The sequence below is a fragment of the Phaethon aethereus genome (genome assembly GCF_964289735.1).
Source record: "Phaethon aethereus genome assembly, chromosome: 13".
NCBI lineage: Eukaryota > Metazoa > Chordata > Aves > Phaethontiformes > Phaethontidae > Phaethon > Phaethon aethereus.
This window is the reverse complement of record NC_138589.1, coordinates 20,800,860-20,824,877: the sequence shown is the minus strand read 5'-3', so window position 1 is coordinate 20,824,877 and position 24,018 is coordinate 20,800,860. Positions and strand designations below refer to the sequence as shown.

Here is a 24,018-nt window from a genome sequence, read left to right as displayed (position 1 = left end):
CCCCATGTCAGGTGGATTTGAATGTATTGGTTTGTGAGGACTGAAGAGCTAAGGTGACCCTGGTGTGATCTGAACTTGCAGTTCTAGGAAATCTAGTTATTCCAGCCCCACAGCTTAGTTTTCAGACAATTATGTTGTTCTTCCTGGCCTACAGTTTGTGCGTCAGGCCATCTTGGTGCTGTAAGAGGCTTGACTGTAAAACACTTCTGAAGAGAAAACCTTGAATAACTCATCCCTCTGAATAACTCATCCCTGTGCTGTGTCTGCAAAGACTGCTGGGGAAGTGGATCTCCATTATCTCCTAGCACAGAGCACAGTGGTGGCAGTCTCCTTGACAGTTAAAAGTTGCTATATTTAGCAATATGTAGCTATATTTACTTGTGTTTTGCATGCACAAAGATGGTCCAAACACAACAAATCCCAGCCTGTTAGAAGACTTGCTAGCAAGTGACTTTGACTTATTGGAACTACTTTATCATGTGTGTGATGCACAAGGTTGCCTCAGTGCATGAACTGTTTGTTACTTTGCCTTAGAGCTAAGCAGTATTTTAACCTAATTGCCTCATTGCTTCCTAGAGAGAACATTCTTACTCGGCTCTGTGTGGCCCAGTGCACTCCCTCAGAGAGAGACAGGGAGCATCACACTTTAGGGTTGTGCTTGGGAACTGGCAGATCCCTCCTCTGTGTAGTTTTTTTTTGTCTTGATTTTGAGCCTGTATAGCTCCCTTCCTTTTAATACTGGAGTGTTAATGATACTTCCCATAACAGTTTTGTGAGATGTGGTGCTATAAATATTTCAGGGTAGCATTTCACAAGCGTATGTTTAATACTGTTTACAGAGAGAACTGGAGCAGTCACTGCAGTGCAGGATGCCTCTCAGCATAGGTTTATTTCTGATTGACAGCTCTTCTTGCTCATATGCTGTCTGTCACTGGAAAGGTCAGGTCCTGCAACACAAGGTAGAAAGGTGCATTGGTGCTTGAAGAAAATAAGGGTATTTTGGTGTAACATTGAGTAGACTTCCTCTATCAGCCCAGAAGTGAGCCATGTGAGCTTGTTCTTTGATAGATCAGGATCCAAATGTACAACTGTTGATTTACTTTGCAAGGGATCTGATTTGAGGGTTTTGTGCCTTGTGACAATTGCATATTCATTTGTGTACTTTCTAACTGAGTATACGAACACGTGTGTACACTATCTGTGTGTGCAATTGAACAGAACACTTGTTTACATTCACAAGTGTAAGATGTAAAACTGAACACTGAAGTCCTGGGCTTCAGCTGCCTCGTGTACTGGATGATAAAAATGCTTTGTCCTGAAATGGTCCTTTGATGGAGTGTCCTATGCATCATCACTTTTGTTATTATGGAAAGGTTCTGAGATTCATCTGAGCATCCTCATGAATGAAGAGGTAACTCACTTATGCAGTCTGTAGCCACTATGACATGCAAGTCTTTAATTGTTGAATCAGCTGAATTCAGGTCTGTTATGTTACTATAAGTCCCAGAGTAACTCCACAAGCAAAAGCAAATTCCTTATGGAGCAGTTCTGATCAGACTCATGCTGTACATGTGTAGAGCCAGTCCTTATCTAGACTTATCTTTTAATCTATTTTTAAAAAAAGTCTGGAGAATTTACAGCTCCCTCCCACATGTCTGCTTTTTGGTGTCAACCCCATGAAGTAGAGTATTAATCATAAAGTCTGTGAAACCATTTCCAAAATGCTTGTTTTGTACCATGAGCAGTGATACAGGTAAAAGGAGACCATTTGCATTTGGGAAAAAAGGGTTCAAGCTTGCGGCACGTGCTTTCTGGAGCATGGTTATACATTACTGCCAGTCCTGCTTGACTATGCCATTTGATTTTTCCAGCATTGTGTTTGGAGACTGGGGATGAAGGACTTTGGCTGTATGAATAGCTCTATGTAAAAATACTTTCTAAGAGCAGTTGTTGCAATTTGAGGAGGGCATGTCTTTACATCAAAGGCTGTAAGCTTTCCTTTATGGCTGATTCCTGCAATGTGTAACACTAAGGCCAAGGAAGGATGATACAATACTTGTGCAGGCTGAGGCCTCCTGGAACTGTGCTTCAGCATCAGTTCTTGTAGCTTGTATATCTAGTTTAAAGAATGGGGAGAACAGCCTTGTGATTGAGAGTAAGTGGCACTGGTGCCAGAGCGACTTCTCCAAATTCAGATCAGGTCTCATACTGGATGTTTTTGTTTGTGACTTTGAGTTAATTGTACACTCGTAGGAACTTGTTTATTAAAACACATACATCAATGGATAAACTTTTGATTGTTCAGAATTGATTTTTGACTTGGAGGAAACTTTTGGAGAATCTAGGCAGAAGATACTCTCTGAGAACAGGATTTTATTGCTCATGTTGATTTTTAATTCCTTATTTCCTTTAAAAATAAAAAAAAAGATTTTAAAAGGTGCCATCCTCTGGAATAATAATGTGAGAGCTTTGTTACAAAAGAGAAAATAATGATTTCACATCTTGATGAAATTAATACTAGAGGTGCTCTTCTGCAGGGTGGTACTTAAAAATCCAGTAAATGCCTAGAAAACCTTGCTCTCTGTTAGCATAAAAAAGTCCAAGCAATCAATATTAATTCAGTCTTACCCAAACGCTGCTGTTCTGCTTGGAGTTTTTCATTATGACTGGTGTGAGATTGTCATTTTTGATGGTGAATAAGGGCCCTCATTTTCTCTCTCCACAGAAATCTATCACCACTCTTTATAACAACCTGCTGCCAGTTAAAGCCTAGCAGTAGGGTTGCAGGTTTAGCTTTTGCTGCTGTTTTCAATGGTGAGCAGGTTGCCTGTTTGTTTAGGCCTTGATTCTGCAACCACTTAACACATGTTAACACTGCCTATTTGGGAAGTCTTGCCGAGTTCAGTGGTGCTAACTATGTGCACTTTGGGAGACTCCTCAGCGAGAGTGAAAATGTGGTAGGTTAATCCATGGGGGCAGAGAACACACAAAACAAAACCTTGTTTTCTCTGCGGTTTGGCCTGAAGTTGCCTTTGTTTTCAGAGTTCTTGAAGTTGTTTTTGTTCTCTCTTATACGATGCTTGGTCTGTGGGTGAACATGAAGGAAGGTGCATCTTCGTTGCCTCTCAGGAATATTGTTGCAGCTGCCTGGCTTCACATGAAGCTTTTGGATGTGACAGATGGGGTGTTGTTGCGTGTTCCTGGAAATGGAAGTGGCACTTTTAACTGAAAAGTCAAGAAGGCTTGAAAGAGCAGAACAGTGATACGTAGCTGCTTTTTTAATGTGTTAAGATAACAACGATGACTTGTGTTGCGGCAATGCTTTTGTTCTTGAGGAAGTCTAAGTAATTTATAAAGTCTTCTCACTAGATGGATGTTCTATCCTAACTGCAGGTAGATGAGTGAAGCCAACATGGGTACATGATTTCCTAAGACATTGAATGAGAGTGGATGTCAGAGCCAGTCTCTGACTTTTACGTGGTACTTGGAGAAAACACCTCTGTCTAGAATGCTTGTCTTGCAATTGTGGGAGTTAACTACTGTTCATTAAACTCTCCTGAAAAATTAGCTGCTGAGTTATAGCAGAAACGACTTCAAGTCTTTGGTTGCTGTTAGAGACTAGATGGCTTATCCCTAGGGATAAAATTGTTACTGCAAAATACCTGTGTTGCAGATACCAAGAGTTACAGGAAGTGCACACATACTGTTTTGGAGAAAAACACACATATGTATTAAGGCAACAAAATTCCCTATACCAGGAGAACAGAAGCTGAACTCAACCAGCCCAGCTCCCAGTGACTTCAATAAAAATGGACTGACACACTAACAGGAAAGACAATTTTGCTGATAAGTGGAATTTCTTTGCATTTCAGGGCATCAGGAGGTCCTTCTGGAAGAAGTGGACATCGAATGGTTGCTTGCAAAAGGCAGCTGATCATCTTTGGAGGTTTCCATGAGAGCGCCAGGTGGGTTACTGCATGTTGGCTGGTGGTACTGAATCCTCTGTAAAAAAGACAATAGAATTTCACCAGTAACAGAAAGCTGGACTGTAATGGAAGGATTATCCTCAGCAGTACTGTTACCGAACTAGACTTTTATGTTAGAAAGACAAGTGATCTTGATTTAAAGTCTTCAACTGTTTGAGAAACCATTGTACCACTTAGCTAATCACTGAAGTAGCTACTCATCCTTGTAGCTAAAGCTTAATACATCACTTTTGGCCTCTGAATCTTGTCAAAGAGCCTTGTTTTCCTAGAAACGTCTTCTCCAGTAGGCTCTCACGTACTACATGAGGTCATGGCTACACTGCCATGGGGACTGTGAAGAGAGCTGAGCTGCGTATTGTCTCAGAGACAGTAAGCAGCATAACCGCAGTCCCTGGGAGCGCAGTGCAAGTTGCAAAGCCCACCCTAGACTTCGCTGTGTCATTGGGAGTTTATCCTGTGCAGAGCATTTTCCTCTAGCAGTATGTGAGTTGGCTAGTAGAAAGAGAACAGGGATATATGTATATTTTTTCTCCACTCCTCTAGACAGACATAGCTCTAATCTGTTTTGATGTCTTGTGTTCTGGTTTAAGTTACGTTGGATTGTGTTAACTGGATAGAGTTGATAAAATCTTGGTTGTAGTAAAGAATGCAGAGAGGTCTTGCTTAAAGGAGTTTTGGCAAGTGCAAATTCTTGCACTGAAATGGTAACCTTCACCTGAACAAATCTTCTGTACATTGCTACGGCTATGGAAGGAGAAAAGCCATAAATGCAAGGAGTTGAATAAGGTGTTGCACCTCCTCAGAGGTTCCTGGTGCTGTTCCTGAAGTGATTTTTTTTTTTTATCCTTTCCTAAATGGTGACCATTACAAAAACCTGTGGTGTGCCAATTACTCTCCCTAGAGATTACATCTATTACAACGATGTGTATGCCTTCAACCTGGACTCCTTCACCTGGAGCAAGCTGGCTCCATCGGGGATAGGGCCTGCTCCAAGATCTGGGTGTCAAATGGCTACCACTCCTGAGGGCAGCATAATCATCTATGGAGGCTACTCCAAACAGGTAGGAAAAACTTTGTGGTAAGCCAGTGCACTATTTCCTGGATGCTGAACAGAATAGCTGATGGAAAAACTAGGGGCCGAAAGTGAAAACTAGAATCTGACAAGCTCAAGTTGCCTAAGTGGTGCCGGTGCAATGGTCTTGACCTGTGTTGGCTGTGGAGTTCTGTGTTTCGCCTGCTTGGAGAGGGCAGCAGGCCTAGAGCTTGGGAGAGCAGAACTGAGATCTCTGTACCGCTGCTTCCTTCTGCTCAGTTTTGCAAGCCTTGTCTCCAGTGCAAGATTTAATGATCTCATCACATAACTGCCCGCTGCTCTGACTGACACTGTTTCCGCATGTCAGGCAGCTGCCAGATGTCCAAAAAACGCTGGTAACAAGAGTGCAATGTTAGCCTGTGATTATGCCAGCTTGGAGTGGATGTACAGTTGTGCCCTTGGATTGTTCGTACACAGGATGGTTTAGGCTGCTGTGAATCATTACTACTACCAAAAGAGGCATCTTGTCTTCTAATTGTGCCTTTCTTCATGCAATTGTGTGCTGATCGAGGAGCTTTTCTTGCTTGTTAAAATGAATTTTGTATTTTCCCTGTTAATCTAATCCAATATAAGGAAGTGGTATCATAGAGGTAGGAATAAATAACTGGGAGAAACAGCAATTTTGGCAACAGTGGTGGTTGCTGCCAACTTAAAGCATTCTCGGGTAGTACTCGTCTGTATTCCAGCATGTGCAGGTTAAAAGCAGCAGCTGCCAGGAGAGTTGTATTTTCTTGCATCAGTGAAAGGGTTAAGGGAGCAGCACTAGTTAGCGAACTCAATAGGCCAAAGAAGACTTTTGATGAGCACCAGGCTTCCTCTGCTCTGCTTCTTGCTTTGTTAATCATGGTAATTTATACTGGATAGCCCTTTAGACCATATGTCCTCATTGACCAAGTATCCCTGTCTCCATGCTGGGTGGGAGGAAGTAAATATTTCATTGAGCAAAAGGCTCCTGCAAAAGCTGTTAAATGTTGTGAATGCAGACAGAAGACTCAGATCCTGCTGCTACAGTCTCAGTGGAAAAGCATCGCTTCCAGCAGCGTGTCGCTGGGGGAGGAGGACGCGTTGTTCTTCTGATGTGAATAAATGAACAAAGAAGAAAAGCACGGAAAGGGGAGAGAAGATAGTCTGTCTATATATTTAGAAGCATTTGTGCCTCCTCATGGCCTGCGCTTAGGGCTCTATCTCATCAGATGTGCATTTGATTAAATAGCAGTAACAATACAGAGGCATTTTCTACCCGAAAGGGCTTTGTCCTCTTCCTTTCTCTGGCCTGTTTCCTTACTCTGGAGGGTGGGAAGGAAGCATGAGCCTGCATGCTATGCTAGATGTGGATCTCTCACGGCTACTGAAAGCAGCTGGATCTTAAATGCACACTGAGCCGCATGGAAATACAAAAGTTGATGCATGTTTGCAGTTGGTTCTATTCCACTTTGAGGGTGGGCTCTGTCGCGCTGCTTTGGGTTGTTTTGAGCTCATAAAAATTAAGTAGAAGGGATGGGAGAATGCAAAGCTGCCCTCAGCCTTTATGTAGGGCACTGAGCAAGGATGAGAGCTGGGTGCAATTCCTCTCCAGCTTGAAGAACAGCTTTTACATTAAAAGAACCACTCCTGTTCATGAATCTACTTCCTTTGTAATATAGAGAGCTAAGTCTGCTGCTCTCTGATAATGCCATTCCTAACAAAGACTTTGCTTGTGTATTCTGTAGAACAAGTGAACTTTGAGGCAGGAATGGTGCAGTCGAGCTACAAAGCACTGGACAGAATTTTCTCTGCAGCTTTCTTGATATGCAAAGGCAACAAACCTTTAGCATGGTCCTGAAAATGTAATTCATCAAGATTTAGCTCCTTTAAGAGAAACACAACTTCATTAACGTGTGGCTATTTAATTCACGTTATATCTTTTGCTTATAGCTGATTGTGGAGCTGAGTCTCTCTGGGTTTACTTTGAAGTGAAGAAAATGTGTTTGGCTTTTGTACTCCTCCTGGAGTCATTGGCTGGGGTACTTTTGGGAGAAATGAGATGTAGAAGGTGGAGAAAACACTACTTAATTGGAGGTGGGCAGGCACAGGAGAAGACCTATTCCTTGTCTCCTATTAGAGGGGCAGATGCTATGTTCAGGAGTGCTGTGAAGACATTTTTGGGAAGACATTTTTGCATATGAAACCAGGCAGGTGTCCAAGTAAAGCACCGTTCACCAAAGTCATGTAGAGAATTCTCTTCTAATAAGAGGCAAGACTAAGTTGCACATGTGCTGTAAAAAACGTGCAGATTTGTGTAGGTGCCTCCTGAGGTCAGAGCTGCTACCAAGCCTGTATGTGGTGAGAATTGATTTGGAGGGAAGAGGAGTGAAAATCATAATAGCCTCTGTGTTTTAGTATTGGCATGATGTAGCTGTTGCATTGCTGGAGGAGAGTTGCGCTGTGGCAAGGCTGCTTTCCTGCAATGGGCAGTTCTGATGCATTATGTGCTGTGGTCCCCTTGGCCCTTGTAAATCTGCTTTGAAATACGTGCCAAAATAGCTGTGTGGTATAGTACGTGTTGCCTAGGGCAAAAAGAGATGTAAGCCCAGGAAATTCATAGTTATGGGTGGAATTGTAGGCATCTTTGTACCCAGCTGGCTGTTGGGCCTCTATAAAGCTTGAGCAATACTATCAGCTTGCAGCCAGGGATGTTCCCCTGATGGGGTGATCAATCTGCCTGTCCTTAATCTGGTCAGCAGGTGTTGTGAGCTGGGAAGGCAGAAGCAGAGAGATTTGGTCCCTGCTTTGATTTGCTGGACTGGCATGCAGAACTGAGCGTGGAGGGTCAGTTTTGAGTAATGTTTGTTGGTCCAGGTGGTGTCGCTGAATTTCCTTGATGTGACCTGAATAAGAAAGTCTCTTTCATGGCTGGGGAAGTAGAGGCAGAAAAGATCGACTTGTCTAAGGCACTCTAGTTCTTGTGGACAGAGCCAGGGCAAGAACCTTGGTACCCAGACATGCCTTTGCTGTGCCAGCCACTAGATTTTGCTGTCCAAGTGGTGAGCAACCAGGACACAAATGGTGAAAAAGGAGCTTTACCAACCCTGAGGGAGACTAACTTGAGATGTTGGTGCACAAATTGACAAGAGCGCGCCTGATGTTTTAAAATGCACAATTCTTAGCACAATTGTGTCCCTGCGTTCACATGTTTGATCTTCAGCCTAGAAATGGTAAAGGCAACTTCTATGATATCTTACAGAAGGGGGTGTTGTGGGCGTTGTCAGCTCTGCCTAAAATGTACCTCAAAATCCCTCAAGGTGCTCAGACTTGTTCTCCTGCTGATCTTAAAGATGTCCTCACCCGTTTCTTATGCTGGGGATGGGGCTTGCTGCAGCAAGCTGCATTTTTGGCTGTATAAAGCAATGAGACCTCTCTATTGCTAGGCAACGTGAGCGCACTGTGCCTGACTGGCACGGTGAATGCAGCCGGGAGGTGTCAGAGGCTAAACACTGCTCTACCTTGCAGGTGCAAGGGAGGGCTGACATGACATGCTTGCAAGGCTTTTGGATTCCAGAGAAGACTAGCGTGTGGGTTTTTTGTTTGGTTGGTTTTGGGATGTTTTTTTAGTGGCAAGTTTTGCAAAGCTGAATTGGATTCTGCTGGGAGATTGCCTGTGGCAGGGCTGAAGTGTTTGCCTGAACTGCAAGGTCTGGTGGGAGGGGTTCCCTCTGTAGTTCTGCCTGCTAAGGGCTTCTGCTAATTGGATGTATTTTGCCACTGTTGATCTTCTTTTATCAGACACATTTAGCACATTGTATTTGGGGAATCCTGATTCCCCTTCTTCTCAAGAACAGCTCTCCATGCCTCAGTTTCCTTGCTCTTTGAAGGGGGATAAACATGTGTCTTGCTGTCCATGGAGCTAGGGTTTTTTAGCTAATGCCAGTAAAGCTCTTGTAACTTGCTAATGTAGCTGTGTGTGCAAACAGTAGGCTGTGGATATCTGAGCCAGTGGTATGCTTGAAAGCAAACACCTGGAACTTCAAGGCAAGGACAGTGGGGGGAACAGGAGCCTCTTGTGACTGACGGAGCGATTTGCTCAGGGCAATTGCTGGTGAAGTGTCTGCTTTTGAGCCAGTGCAAGATGGGGAAAACAGGCATCTCTGACGACAAATAACTAACTCCCACTCCACCTTATTGGGCTTTTCTCAGCCCAAGAAGCTTTGTCATGTTGCATAGACAGCGTGTTTACTACAGGGAGCCGTGTGGTTTTCAGGAGAGAAATAATGCAGTTATGCTATGCAGCTTGTATGATAGTGAAGCCAACTGCTCTCTCAGTATTTGTTATTTCCCCTCCTTTTGTGCAAACAATGCACATCTTACTGTGCTCTGGCACATTTCAGTCCATGAGTCCCCTGCACATATGAATGTGTGCTGTGTCTAACATTGAAGGACAAACTGCAGCCTACCTGGGACTGGGAGCAAATAACCACTATTTCCATTATTGTTCGCAGACAGGCACTTTGCAGTCACTGGGGTGCACTTCATTGCTATCAGGTGTGAAGCCTCCTGCCCGTCTCTGTCTCCCTCCCTCCCTCTCCTCTGTCCAACCATCCCTGATGGCTGTTTGCTTAGGTGAGGCTTGGAAGGGTGTTCGATTGAGGTGAGGGACATACTAAAAAGGCTGCTGTGTCTCAGCTGTCCACAGCCTGCAGCTCGTTGGTGACTTCTGCTGCTTTAGACCTGTGTGACAGAGACAGCAAAGTGTGACATTGCCAGAACACGGCACTTGCTTGGCACAGTGACTCACAGCCCTTTGAAATTGAGAGCTACTGCTGTAGATGCCACAATACATGCACTGCCATGCTATGAATTGGTGTACTCTATATTTACAGCACCTTACCTAGAAGGCATTTCTTTCCCTTCCTGCCCTGGCAGCTCTCTCTTATGGGTCTGTTCAAAGTTAGCAGCTCCCAGCCCTTCCAACCATATCTTCAACACCAGCGCTCCTCTAACTATGCCTCAGAACCACTCACCAATGGATAAACTTGTTTTGCTTGTTCTTCATATGCTGGAGAACTGGCAGTGGCTGAAGGAGTCATCACTGTATAACTTCTTATTCAGAAAATAGGACTGTCACTGATGCTTGTTCCTACAGGCTTCCTGTCCCTGTGTGCCTGATGTTCTGTTGCTCAGGGACAATAGGTGGAATAATGCAGTTGTTGACTTCATGGAAGTGGTTGCACAGAACATGATCTCTCCAGTGTAGAGACAATTCTCCTGCCTTGAAGAATGTGTCTTTTCAGTTCGTTGATGGGCTTGCTTAGGTGCATGTGGAGAGCAAGAAGACACGTGAGCCACAGCCTCAAATTAACAAATTTCCCAAGACAGTCCTATGGGCAGACCCTGGTCCTTAAGCTAACTGAAGCTTCCCTTTTGCTGCACTGTGAGCAGAGTTCTCCTATGTCCTCCAGCACTTCATTATCTGCCTTCCCCGGGGCTTTTCAGCATCATGCAAGTTAGAGCGTTGTTGTGCAATGCCTCAAACACACTTTATTTCCCTTTCCTCTCTCCTGCCTTTCTAAGAATTGAATACTGTTCCTACGAATTGGATACTGGGCAATGTAACAACAACACGGCATACCCTACAACAATAAAACCTGTCAAGTGCAAGGCACAGAGTTGGGTACAGATGTGCAGCAAAAACAGGACTGCGCTGTGGCGTTGTGCTCTCAGGTGCACCCAAGCCCTCCTCCTTCCTGAGGACTGGACCCCAACCCTCCTAGCTTTTGCTGGGATCCGCTACCTGCATGCTGGCAGCAGTTACACAACATAGCCATTGCCACCAGGAGGAAGGGAATTACAAGGAAGTAGGAGCTCTGCATGAAGGGATGGGTGGATAATGACATTATTAAAAGACCTCCTACAGTGGTATTGCACAGTGCTGCTTTCAAATGCTGCATGTTGCTATGAGCGCTGGAGTACAGGGGCTTACAGTGAAAGGAGTAAGGGAAAATCGCGTTTAAAATGATGCACTTAATTGCCTCAACTGAGGCGTGATCCTGCTCTTGGTGGTGTCTTGCCGTTGCCTTCAGTAGTGGTTGAAATGGGGCTTCTGTTTCGGTTTAGGAGAAAAAACTGTTGCTCACAGCTCTGTGGGGCCCCAAATGCTAAAAATGACAGCTGCAGTCAGGCTGTGGTGCAGAGAGCGAGCTGTCACCTCTGCTTCGCCTGTAGTGGGATGGAGATGGGGGGGTGGCAGGGACTGAAAGTCTGTGTGCTAGTCACAGATCTGTACTTAGGGCCTTGCAAATGATACAGCACAGACGCTCTGAGCTTCTGCTCAGCATTCAAGGACAGAATCCCAGAGGGCCTTGCAAGCCCTGTGGAAAGTTGTCGTGTGCCACTTTGGTGGAGTGGGTATCGGCTCTCTTTTACAGCTAGGGGAGCAGTGGCACAGATGTTAAATTAGTCCCTTGAGAATGCCTGATACTGTCTGTGGCAGAGTAAAAAGCAGGACCTTGTGCCTCCTGTTTCCTTGGTGCCCCATCCTTCCTTTCTTCTGCAAAACAATCATTTTTAATCCCTTGTGACAATTTATTTATCTTTTCATAGTGCCAAAATTCCTGCCCTTAAACTGCATCCTGTAGCCACCTCCTATGAGCCCCAGGATCTCTGTTGCAGCCTGGAGAGCACTGCCTGGTTGTCGCAGGTGGAAGTTGGTTGTGGCTCATCACATGAAGTAGTCCTGGTTTGAATGCTATGGTTGTGAGCTGCCTGATGCTCCAGAGCCACAGTGCGACTACCTGCATGGCTGCTTCTTGCCTCAGTCACCATGTTTGCATATTCAGCACAGGAATGTACAGATTCAGGCTGCAATTAGGCTTACCTGTGGGGTGGCGAGTTCAGAATGGCACATGCCGCCATTCTGGTGTGGGTGACTTTCTAGGCCTTGAAGAGTTGGACCTCCTGTGTACTGAGCCACTGAAACTGTTTCAATGAGTATCACTGTCTTTCCCTTCTCTGCAGAGAATTAAGAAAGATGTTGACAAAGGCACCCTGCATACAGATATGTTCCTGCTGAAGGCTGAAGGTGCAGGCAAGGAGGAAGGTAAGCTACTGCTGCAGTTAGGAGGGCTGTGCTTGAAGTGATGCTGCAGGACTGGGAATACAAATCCTCTCTCTTCCTTTGAATAATAGACCAAAAAACCGCAAGCCTAGAACAAAATTTCCCTTGAAAAGCACTATGCCCAAGTGTTTGCTTTGGGGCTAAACACGGCAGATGAGTTGATTTAAATATTTCTTCTTCCCACTTAGCTAAGTGCATTTTTATGCTGTGACTCCAGCTTAAAAAGAAAGGGGCTAAGGTGAAGGAAACAGCAGTTTCAGGGGGATACTGGAAGAATTGTGTCCTCATTTTTTGTTTATGTATGCTGGAGAAGGAAGATGGGCTATCACACATGCAGGCAGAATTCCTCACCACTGTGGTCTGCAAAGGGAAACGGGTGCTTGTTGTGGCAGCAGACTGTATGCAGCACAGCGGTTCTGTCCCGTTCTTGCACTCCATTTTACAGCCTGAAAAGTTGAGGCTGTCTGCTTTGCTGAGCAAAGCTTGCTGGTTGGCTGAAGGCTGTAAGGAGTCATGGTTCTCAGCTCTAGGTGACTTGATTTCAGAGCTCGTGTAAATGGTAGCTCTGATGCAGTGAAATACTGGGGGATTGGAGCTTGTTGAGAAACTTCTGTGAGGAACTGGCAAAGCTCTGGAGGAGGGTTGGGGGTATACTTTTTGTCAGAGAATCACTTCTAGCTCACAGCATCGTCTATGTTGACACCTCCCAGTTGGTCCTGGAATAGTCTGAGATGGAGTGGAGGGTCTCCAGGCTCCTTGCATAACTATGTGAGAAGCTCTGGCCTGCACAGACAGCTTCTGGAAAAAATGATAAGAAAAGATATTTTAGGGATTTTTTTTGGTGTATGTGTGGGCGGGAATTATAAAAACATTTTGAAATTCCTGTTCTCTGGGACATTTTGATCACCGCTCTTCTGTTTCACGACAGAAAATCTTTGGGATTTAAGAATTCTCCAAACTGGAAATTGCTGTTTTGATAAATTCTGTTTGGTAGTAGTGGCTCACTTACAGACTCTTAAGAGAGAAGACTGGGGTGTGATCTCATGAGATTACCTACTGCAGGGATGTTACCAAGAGTAGTTAGTTGGTTGGTTGTTTTATGTGTGAATGTTGCCAGAAATAGATATTCCATCGCTTTCCTTAGGAGAGAGTGTATTTTGTCCAGGGCTCAGGGAATGGACAATCTTCGCTGAACTGAATTTCTAAAATGTTAAAATTGTGACAGATTTCTTTAAACCTTACCGTCTTAAAGTGGGATTTGGGGAGGAGGTTGGTCACATACATTGTCTGGATTCCAGACCCTGCTTGCATAGTCCTATTTATAGTATATCTCATTGAAATTGTGTTTCCTTCGGAAGCACAGTACCTAGCCAGTGCGTATGCTTCTCCCAGCCTGCCCTTTAGGGATTTGCTTTAAATCCAAAGTAGAAAGGCTTGGAGCAAAAGTGGAGGATTTAGAGCACAAGCCTTCTCCCACTGCTGAGCCCTTTTGTAAATTGTGGTTGGGTCTTCTCACAATTAACTGTACTTATTCTTGGGGTTAAGGCAGTGGTGCAAGTTGGCAGATAAGGTACCGTAGTAGAAGGGACCTGTGGAGAGAACTGGTGGAGGGTGGGTTCCATGGGATAACTGAGGTACCTTTCCTTGGTAGTCTGAGGCTATAATCAATCCTGGTTTGAACTCCACCCTCCTCTAAAGGTGTATACACCTTTCAAGGGGCTCCTTGCCCTGGAAAGCACACCCTGAAGGTAGCTCTCTGAGTTTGCTTTTATTGAAGACACAACAGCTTTCTAAGCGTAGAAGGGATATGTGGATTAGCTGCATGGTTTAAGTGGAAGTGCAAATGGTTCTGATTAACGCTGTTGTTGAAGGGGCACCGTGCAGTTCTGAGAGTGTCCAAAATGGGTCGTTGAGTTTCTTGCTGGAGTACTGAAGGGCCTTGAAAGATATGAAAACGATCAGGATTCTCCTTTGCTGATGCTCATATTTGCTTTTATCCGTTACCAGACAAGTGGGCATGGAGTCGGCTCAACCCATCCGGAGTGAAACCCACTCCCAGGTCTGGCTTTTCCGTGGCGATTGGTCCCAATAACCGCTCCCTTCTGTTTGGAGGTGTGCATGATGAAGAAGAGGAGGAGAGCATTGAAGGGGACTTCTTCAATGATATTTATTTCTATGACATCGGGAAAAACCGCTGGTTTCCTGGACAGCTAAAGGTTTTGTTTTAAAAATAACACAAATATATTCCATTAATTCTCCTTCATCATCTGACACATGTCCTTTGGGCCTTTTTTGGCCTTTCTGGCAGTGTGGAGCAAGCCACTATTTCTAGTAACTCAGGCTGCTCCAGAAGCTAAGCCACGAGATGTGGCTACTGCTTTGATCTGTCACCCACTGGTTGTGGAAAGGCGGAGAGGCTGTAGAAATGAAGCTGGGGATGTGCAACTCTAGCAGATTTTTTTGCTACCAGTCCAGCTGAATTCTCTAACTTTATGCTGACCTTCCCTGCCACATAGCTCCTTGTGGTCTCCATGCTGCTTCCACAATGTGATGCAGACTGTCACCCTTCTGGGGATAGAGAAAGCCTGAGCCCTGACAGTTCGGCACAAAATGAGAGTGGTTCAGGAGGCAATTCCTGTCTTCCAGGAGTTAGGCTGCATATGCCCTGTTGTTGTGTGATGCAAAATGAAAAAAGCAGCGTGAAAACATAGTTATGGTGTGTAAGTCTGACACGAGATAGTTCAGTAAAAGCTATTGTGAAAAGATCTTGTGTTGCGTTGGGATCAAAAAAACACTTTTTTTTCCCCAGTGTTGAGCTACTCAAAGAGATGAAATACTAACCTTGGCCCATAAGAACTTCAGAAATGTGGCCTTCAGCTCAGATCTTTGATTTTGTTTGAACTACTCTTAAGGGGGAAGTGAGGTGCAAATGACCTGGTTGAACTTCCTTCTTTCCACCCCAGCTCTTTCTGGCTTTGTTGTCAAAAAGAAGTCAATCACGTAATAACAGGCAAACATGCACTGAGGTGTTTGCTTCTGCCTGCCTAGCTGATTGTTTTCCCACCCTTTCGTACAGTACTTTGAAGGCCTGGAGTGCTTCCTGGTAATGCAGTGTAATTTAGCACCCAGCAATTGTTTTGATTTCACAAAATGGTGGGTTATTTTCTCTTGCTCCTGTCACAGCCTAGTGGACTCTGTGCGTGTTTGTGTGCACCTGCAGGATAGAGAGCAAAAGAGCTGTTTTCTGTTTCTTCAGGACATGCTGCCATTAATAGAGGAAGTAGGTCCATGCCATGGATTCTCCAGGAGTTTCATTGCTCCTTGTTTTATGGCTGGTAGAAGTTCATGCTGAGTGGGAGGTTGCACCTATCACTTGAGACTTACAATTCTAGTGAAAAATAATTGAATTCTGCCCCCTCCCTCTCAGCAGCATCCATAGTATTTGTATTAACTGCTGTACATGCTATTAGGTGTGCACAATTCACATGCAGTCTCCTCCTGTTCCTTGTTCCTATTAACAGGGACCAAAATCAGAGAAGAGGAAGCGAAGACGTGGCAGACAAGCTGAGGCAGAGGGTGCAGGAGATGAGGAGATAGAGAGGCAACCTCCACAAGGCCCAGTGGAGATAGTCAAAGAGGTGGTGGCAGAAGATGGGACTGTCATGACAATCAAGCAGGTGATCTCTGGACCTGCAGAAGAGAAGGAGAGGTCTGAATCGGAGGAGGAGGAAGATGGAACCTTGGCCCAGCAAGTGGAGCCATGCCCACGTTCGAATGCCATGTTGGCAGTGAAGCATGGCGTTCTCTATGTGTATGGGGGAATGTTTGAGGTGGGTGATCGCCAGTTCACCCTCAGTGACCTCTACAGCATTGACCTACATAAGCTGGAAGAATGGAAGGTGCTAGTGGAGATGGATCCAAGTAAGCCCTGGTGGTGGGATCTCTCTCTTTGCCTTTAGCATAGCAATCCCCAGAATATGGTTTCCACAGTGCTGTATTTTAGGGGAAAAAAACCCAAAAGAAACAACTATGGAGCTTCCTCACGGGTGGTGATGTGCCTTTGAGTAGTGTTTTCTTCCTGGACAGGAAAAAGCTTGGGAGTATGTGATATGTAGTGTCTTATGGTCACTGTCGCTGCAGAAACTATCTGGTCCAGAGCTTTGTGATCACTGTAGAGAGTGAGCTCTGGTCTGTCTACTTTGAAAACCAAGACATGTAAACAGAGCATCTTTATTCACGAGTGGCAAGTTCTGGCCTGGAAAGTGCCACGCTTGTCCACTTGGCAGAGGACAGGGATGTCTGCTCTTTCCTGTCCTTTCCTTCTCAGGTCAGTGAGGGTCTTGGGTACTGCAAAGCATGTGGGCATTAGCTAGCGTTCTCTCTTTGTACCTTAAATGTGTAGTATGTTTGCTGCATACTGTGAATACTCTGCTGGGCTGTTCCCAAGCTGGGAAGGCTAGCTCAGGGGATGTGGCAAGCATGGAATTCAGTTCCCTGAATTCCTGGCTACATGGTCATCACATGAGTGTGTTCAGTGGTATTGCGGAAAGCATTACCTGAGAGAACTCTGTGAAGATGGATTTGATGGATTTTTTTACTCATTATTGAAAGAAACAGTGGGTCTATCTTAGAGCAGCATATCTCTTATGGTAGTGGCTAAGTGATTCAGCCCAGGTCATGTGCTAGGCACTGTAGAGAGACATTAAAAAAAGGGTGCCCCTGCCTTGGAAGCTCACAGTCTGCGTGTGTGTAATGAGCAAAGGGCAGAAAGGAGGGAGTCTTGTTCATGATCACGGAGCTATGAAGTGCTAGGGAGGAGAGTTGACTCTTGTCAGCATCAGCACTAACCAGCTTTTGTTCCACAGCTTTTCTGTGTTTTTCACTGCTTCTTGACTCTATTTCATCTCTTCCCACTGCTCCCCATCAGAGACAGGCCCTGTACAGTGGGTGGATCTATGAGGGCAATGAATACAGCAGGGCTCTTAAGAATCATGTCTGTCTGACCTTGCCCTGGCATCCTCCATGACAGTTCTGGGTGTAGGACTGTGAAACGGCTTGTTATTTATTTCTCTGTTTTCTTTCTCAACAAAGAAGCACAAGAATGGCTGGAGGAGTCGGAGTCGGATGAAGAGGATGACGATATGGAAGGTGCAGAGGGAGGGGAAGAGGAAGAGGAGAGCTCTGAAGAGGAGAGTGAAGATGAGGGAGGTAATGATTAAAATGAAAGATGTCTTCATACTAATACAAAGTGGGGTTTGGTATGATACCTGCTGGTTTTGCTGCCAGCTTGGAAGGCCTCACTGGTGAGGCATCCAGGTGAGTTTTCCAGCAAAAGCAAAGTTTTCATAGTACACTGCTCTCAGGGTAGAGGAGAAATTGCATTGGCTACCGATAGGTTTTTAGGCTACTGCACTGAAACACAAGAGTAGCCTTGGATGGGTTGACACTTGGAAGAGCAGATTGTCTTCATTAGCTGTTTGTGACCTCTCTTTCTGTCTTCCTCCCATTGTGTGCCAGGAGAGGAGCAACACCCATCTGTTCAGCCTGATGAGAAGCATGCAGACTATCTGTCCAGGACGGAGCAGTATTGGATTAAATTAGCCCGCAGCAACATGGGCCTGGATGCTAAGGAGAAGAAGGTGGTAAAAGTGGCACATGCCATGGCAAAGTCTTTCTATGAAGATTCAGTCTAGATGTTGCTGAGGCTGTTCCATGAGTCAAGAAACATGCAGGGAGCAGTGGTTAGATCTGCTGAATTCAGCCTGATGTGCCAGGCAGTCAGCATGTCCAGAAGGTTTCCTGGCACTACAGCATTTGTCTACTCTGTGAGTGCCTCTGGGCTGACAAGTCTCAATTATGCCTACTTGGTTAATGCTCTGGATATGCTGTTATTCCCCTGGAGGTTGTGGGAGAGTCTTGAGGAACAGGATTGCTGTCCAAGCACTTACTCTGCTGAGGCTGGTGTATGCGATACTGTCATACTTTTGTTCAAAAGTTGGTTTGAGTCTCTTAAGACAAACTGCACATCACTATGGTTCACTGGTCCCAAATTCCCTACCCTGACTGGGGCCAGAACGTGTCTCCAAGGGTTTCTACAATAAACTTATTTGGTTACATCATCTTGGTGTTCTCAATTAATCCCACCCTAGCTCTTCCACTTCTTTTTCTCCTGATGTGGAAGAGGGATCGCTGTTTCCGCTGTGAAATGTGCAAGTAGTCATTGTAAGATGCACCGACGGCCCTGAGATGTGGCTGCACTGCCTGGAGAAACCTGGGAATGCTTTCATACCTTATCCGTATGAGAGCCACTGCAATCCCTGACGCATATAACAGTAGAAGTCTCTTCCTTTTTAATGTTAGCTGTATCAGGTTTTGCCTTTGCTTGTGGAATCTCCCAGATTAGTTTCTTGCATGTTGGCTGAAAAAGCAGTTGTCCTACAGGTGAATTCTTTATGACCAGTGAAATGTCCTACCTTGAGACCTTGTGGCATTTTGAGGACAGGAGGGAGGGGGCTGATGCTCTTAGCGGGTTTTTTTTTTTTTCACCCCTGCTTCCTGACTCTGCCCCTCTCCTCAAGGCATCGCTTTCTTTCCAGCAGAGCAGTGCTGTGGTCCATAGGGACAACAGATGGGATACAAGTGTGCCTGTTGCAGCAAACACGCGATGACTTGAGTTGACACCAGAAGGCAGTGGCTGTCCTTGTGCAGACAAATCCAGGTGCCATGGGTATTGTTTGGGCAGGGGCATCACCAGGGAACCAGCTCTCGGGAGAGCAGTGCTAGGTTCTGCAAGGCTAATTAGAATGTAATAAAGATTAAATAGAGCAGGCTGCCAGTGCGATTTAATTGTCAAGATAAAAACATGTTTGATAGGGAGGTACCTTCCATGCAAAATAACAGGAGAGAGGTGGAGACAAACCATTTATTGATAACCTAGGAAAGAATCCATAGTGCTTGCTTGGCTAACAGCATCAGTTGCCCTGTTGTCCCGTCACGTGCATTGGTTTGCAGTACCTTTATCTTGTTGACATTTGATCGTTTGTGTGTGTATGATGTCCGTGGCTTTCTGTGCAGTTTTGGGGAATCTGCCACTGAGTTGCATTTGCAGATTTTTGTTTTGTTTTGTTTTAATTTGTGTTTGAAAAATAATGGTTTTAAAATCACAGCATATGGGCACAGGACTCCATTCCAAAGGTCCAACTAGACAGGGGAAAACACACTTTTTGCCAGGTGTACTTGATAATTTCTTGCCTTTTCATATACAGATACATACCCTGAAAGGACTTTTTTTTTCCTGAGCTGAAGCTGGGTTGCAGCAGTGCCAAGGATGAAGGATAGTTTTGTACAGTGCTGCTGCAGCCGCAGGAAAAGAGTCTCCCTCCCCCTTCTCCAGTAGAGAGACTGTTGGATGAGGGAACTAGATGCATCAGATGAGCTGGAGTGTATGCAACGATTGTCTGAGGTTTTTCCTTTCATCTTTTCCTCAAGGGCTCTGGAACATAGTCCTAGTTGTGCTCTGTGCCAAGCTAAGTATGACTGGAGAAGGCATAGACTGGAAGAGACACGCTTCCAAGGAACCTGTGAGGCAGGATGGGCCAACAGTCCCGCTCCTGTGAGCGGCACAGCAGCATGTTCCTGCGGCCTCCTGTGGGGAGCACACCACCTGCCTCGCAGAGCTGAGGGAGAGGGGGCTTTGGGGGTGGGTTACAGGGGAGATGTTGGCTTCCCAGGGCTGTCGTTGCTGTGCTGTGAGGTTGGGCTGGCCTGGGTTTGGTACAGTTCTTCCCAGAGCTAGGGTTTTGGATGAGCCAGCATAGGCTGTGGCTGATCATATGGCTTGCTTCAGGAGGCTCTGGTGGCCAGCCTTGGGTTGTATGATGGGAGGCTGCTGCTGTGCAAACTGTCCTGGCCTGAAAATTGAGGCTTAGTTGTCAGCTCTGACAAAACGAGGCTGTAGCACTGTAACCGGAACAGCCTGCGTGGGCACTGAAACCCACACAGCGTCCGTTCGCACTGGAGCGTTTGCAGCCATTGGACTTCAAACAGAAATTAATTCTGGTGCATCTGCAGCCACTGCTCAGCAGATTGAACGTGACAAATGCAGCACTCCCTTGAGCCCTGCAGTCAGCAACAACCGAAGATCTGTCTGGACACCCTGGCCCATCTCTTGGTGGTGTAACTGCGGAAGCCTTGGAAGCCGTCACATGTTGGTTGAGCAGATGAAACCTCTGAGAAAAGGTAAAAGTTCTCTGTGGTGGAAACCCAAGTAGGGATGAGTGATGATTACTACTATGTTAAGTGCCTACAGAGGAGGTCTGAATGTGACGTGGTCTTAAGAAATGCAAACTATGATGCTTTGATACCAAACTGGTACTTTGCTCCTCTGAGCATTGGCTGAAAGTCCACTGAAGCTTGTTCAGGGTTGCTGGATCAGATATCTGGTAATGTTTCTTGTATTGGGTCCAAAAGTACCTTAAAGAGGAAGGTAAGTATTTTGCAGACAGACACACGGGTCAAGTGGCTTTCCTAAAATGATAGCCAGGAGAAGGGCCAGGGCTAGAACTTGGTGGAAAACTAGGAACTGAGAAACTCAAGAAGTGTCTGTCATAAGAGTAGTTATTCCTATCTGACATGTACAAAGAACAGCTTGTATTTTTTTTAATGTATGAATGCCCAGATAAAATTCAGTTACTCCTTTGGCATCCGTCAGACCATTGCTTTTGCCCAGCTCATTGTAAAGGGATGAATGTATAAACATTTACATAGGAGAAAGAGACGTCAGTATATTATATCTGGAAACAATCAAGCTGTTGGTTTTGGGTTTTTTTCAGCTAGAAGACAAGGCTGAAAGTAACTCTTTTTTTTACTCACTCCTTGAGGAAAATGTATTCAGTAATCCCTTTTCTTTGGGCCACACACACTGTAATTGCACTGTAACTAACACAGTGAAATTGGATTTTTCTATTATGTTTACACTCACAGCTAGGAAGGGAAAAAGAGAAGAAAGGAGAGTGCCAACTGAAATGCATTTGACTTTAGGGGTTACACAAAAAAGGCCATAGTAGAACGTCAGTGGTTTCATGTCTAGCTCAAACCTTAGCTTGTAACACATGGGATTGTTTCTCCCCCACATTAGTGTGTGTTGTAGTGTGACGAGTGTGGAAGTGAATGAATCTTCTGTGGAGTTTATCAGAGAGCAATCAGGGTAATTGGGCTGACCCAGAGATAAATGCTGTTAGTAGATGGAAAGCCTGTTCCTAGCATCTCGGCTTATGGGGTCTCAGTAATAGCAAAGACTTAGTTCAATGACGCTGAGTTGCTGGTCTCCTCGCAGTGCTGCCTACCTGCTGTGGTGGCTTATGGTATAAAACTAGTCCTGAACTCTTCTGCTGGCAATTACTTGTTTGTCAGGCTTGTCGTGCTCTGCACACGCTGGGCTGATCTCGTCCCTCCTTATTCGTCTTGGAGAGAATCTGGCTTCATTCACCGTCTGTTTTGTATCAGTGAAACTTCTGGTCTCTTGCTCCAGCAACACCATGGGTGGGTCCAACCAGTACTGAACACCCCTGAGCATGCTGTGTCTGTCAGCAAGACAGAAAGGCAAAAGACGCACATGTTTTTACAAATGCAGGTCTCCGAGGGATGGGGGAGTGGGAATGAGAGCGTATCAAATGCTTTAGCATCTGCTGGGACACAGCTGGTGGCCCAACAGCTGCAGCATCCCTCATCACATAACCCACAGTGGCTTTAACATTCCAGGCCAACAAGAAAAGAGCTTTGAAACATGCTCCATGCTGAAGGGGTTGGGAAGCAGTGCTCCTATTGCTTGCAGGAGTAATTCTCATGGCGCTCCCTTCCAACAAGACCGAACACCTGATACCAAAATGCAGGTACTGCTGGGGTGGGGGCAGCTGCTCTTAGGGAGGAGGTGAGAGGTTGCCTGGTGGTGTTCATGTTAAAAGAAATGAGTCTTTAAGAGAGCCTGAGCCTTACTAGACTATCAATGCTGTTAATAGTGTACCCAAATTGGGCATAAAAAGAAGTAGGCAGATGATAGGGATTGTGAGTCTACTAGGTAGCACTGTAGTTGAGCAAATGACACCTGTGAAGTGAATGTGAGTCTCTCTAAAAGTTTATCTTCCATTGACACCTCCAGATGGGGAACGAACAACCCACCACAGCATTTCTAAGCTATCCTACAACAAAAACTTGTAGGCAATGCTCAGCGTGTCTCAACATCTAGAAAGTGATGTTTCCTTTAACGTTATGGAGCAAGAGCCCTGCCATACCTTGGGTGAGGGGACACCACTCATGATGTATCAAAGTTATCTATTCAAACCTTTGGGCACAGATTAGTAGCCATGGGGGTTCATTGCCTTGTTGAAACTCCGTGGCTTGGCATGGTAATTGGGTGATTACGCACACCCTGGATGGTGGCAGCACTGGAGCTAAGTGCATGTGGGTTAATGTTAGTCAAAACAAGCCAATAAAAGGAACTCATGAGCTTGAAATGCCTCTGAGGGAAGCATAGTCTAGGCGGATCTGTTATTCAAAGGCATGTTATCTAGTGCTTGCTGTACTCAGTTGTGTTCCGCCATAGTTCAAGCCTTGAGGTCAGTGCAGAGCTGGTCAGGAGCTTTGCCATGAAGGTCAGTGATAGGCAACAACGTGACTGATGCAGTTCATTTAGGAGCTGTGTGAGGAGCTGACTCGTTTCCCTACACCAGGAAAACTTGTCACCACAAAAGAGTTTGCAAGGCCCATCTTCTGTGTGAACAATTTATGCACAGGGAGCAAAGCTGTGCAGCATGGGCAGGAGGTCCAGTCTGGCCCCTGCTCTGTTCTGCTCTACCACAAATCTCTGGAGCCAACCTCACCCTATGGCAGTTTTAAAAAAAAATTTCTACTTTTCCATCCTCCCTTAACATGCCAAAGCCTTTCAGGAGATCTAATTAGTTTCTGGGTTTCAGTTAATCCCTTCATCATTGAAATGACATTATTTCTCCTCTTGCCCCTCCCCTTCTGATGCAGTCTGGATATTTTTTTTTTCCTAGCAGTATTGAGGCTTCAGGACTCCTCACAAGGTAAATAGATGCTGCAACAGCTCAGTATCTCTGAAAGATCAGGCCCTGGAGAGTCCCAGCGTGCTCGGAGAATCTGGGTCTCGGGTACCAGCATACCAGACACCAGATGGGCTGGTGAGAAGCTGATGTGGCACGAGCAGGCGGAGGATTTTTGTATTCCTTCCTTCTTGCCCTCCCCAAAGACGTGGTGCCAAACCAGCCGGTCACTCACACAGGTGGGGTCTGGTCAGAGGACCTGGGTACCCCTGGGGAGGGACACACGGCTTTTTTCCAATGGCTTGACTGCGATGGCAGGAGGTGGGCTGGTTCCTTGAGCCCCAGCCCCTCCTTGTGTTTCAGGTGCTGCTTGTTCCACTGCAGGAACATAAAAATACCATTGCAGCCTGAAAAAAAATGATACCAACCTTCAGCTGTTTGCGTGCATCTGTCAGTGTGGACATAAAACAGCAGGTATATACAATTTACATAGATTTATATGCCACGATGATAGACATTTTAACGTGCCTTAGGTAGATATGCATGAATCCAGCGCTCATAAGACAGGGAAATATACTGAATTACCTCTCTCTCTGGGCTACTTCTCAAGTGTATTTCTGGCCTTGGGCAAATGTGCAAAGCCCAGAACTAAGACAAATTGCTCAGCTCCCCGTGATTAATAAAGGAATCATTATTTTTAAACACATGGTTTGGGAGCCAATTAATATTAGTCCTTGGCTATCTTTCATGCTGAACAAACCTCAGCTCGATGGAGGTTTTATCCCGTGG

General features: G+C 45.4%; 1 protein-coding gene across 1 annotated transcript in view; it reads left to right on the top strand.

Moving 5' to 3' along the window:
• KLHDC4 (kelch domain containing 4) overlaps positions 1-17,862 on the top strand; it is a gene marked incomplete at both ends in the record, with an annotated part of 28,503 nt that extends 10,641 nt beyond the window's left edge. The window contains 7 exons of the mRNA XM_082005939.1: positions 3,873-3,965; positions 4,888-5,047; positions 12,070-12,151; positions 14,177-14,385; positions 15,691-16,090; positions 17,261-17,377; positions 17,687-17,862. Coding sequence (XP_081862065.1) covers positions 3,873-3,965; positions 4,888-5,047; positions 12,070-12,151; positions 14,177-14,385; positions 15,691-16,090; positions 17,261-17,377; positions 17,687-17,862 — 1,237 coding nt within the window. The remainder of the gene's footprint in view (positions 1-3,872; positions 3,966-4,887; positions 5,048-12,069; positions 12,152-14,176; positions 14,386-15,690; positions 16,091-17,260; positions 17,378-17,686) is intronic.
• Between the last annotated feature and the right edge of the window lie 6,156 nt (positions 17,863-24,018).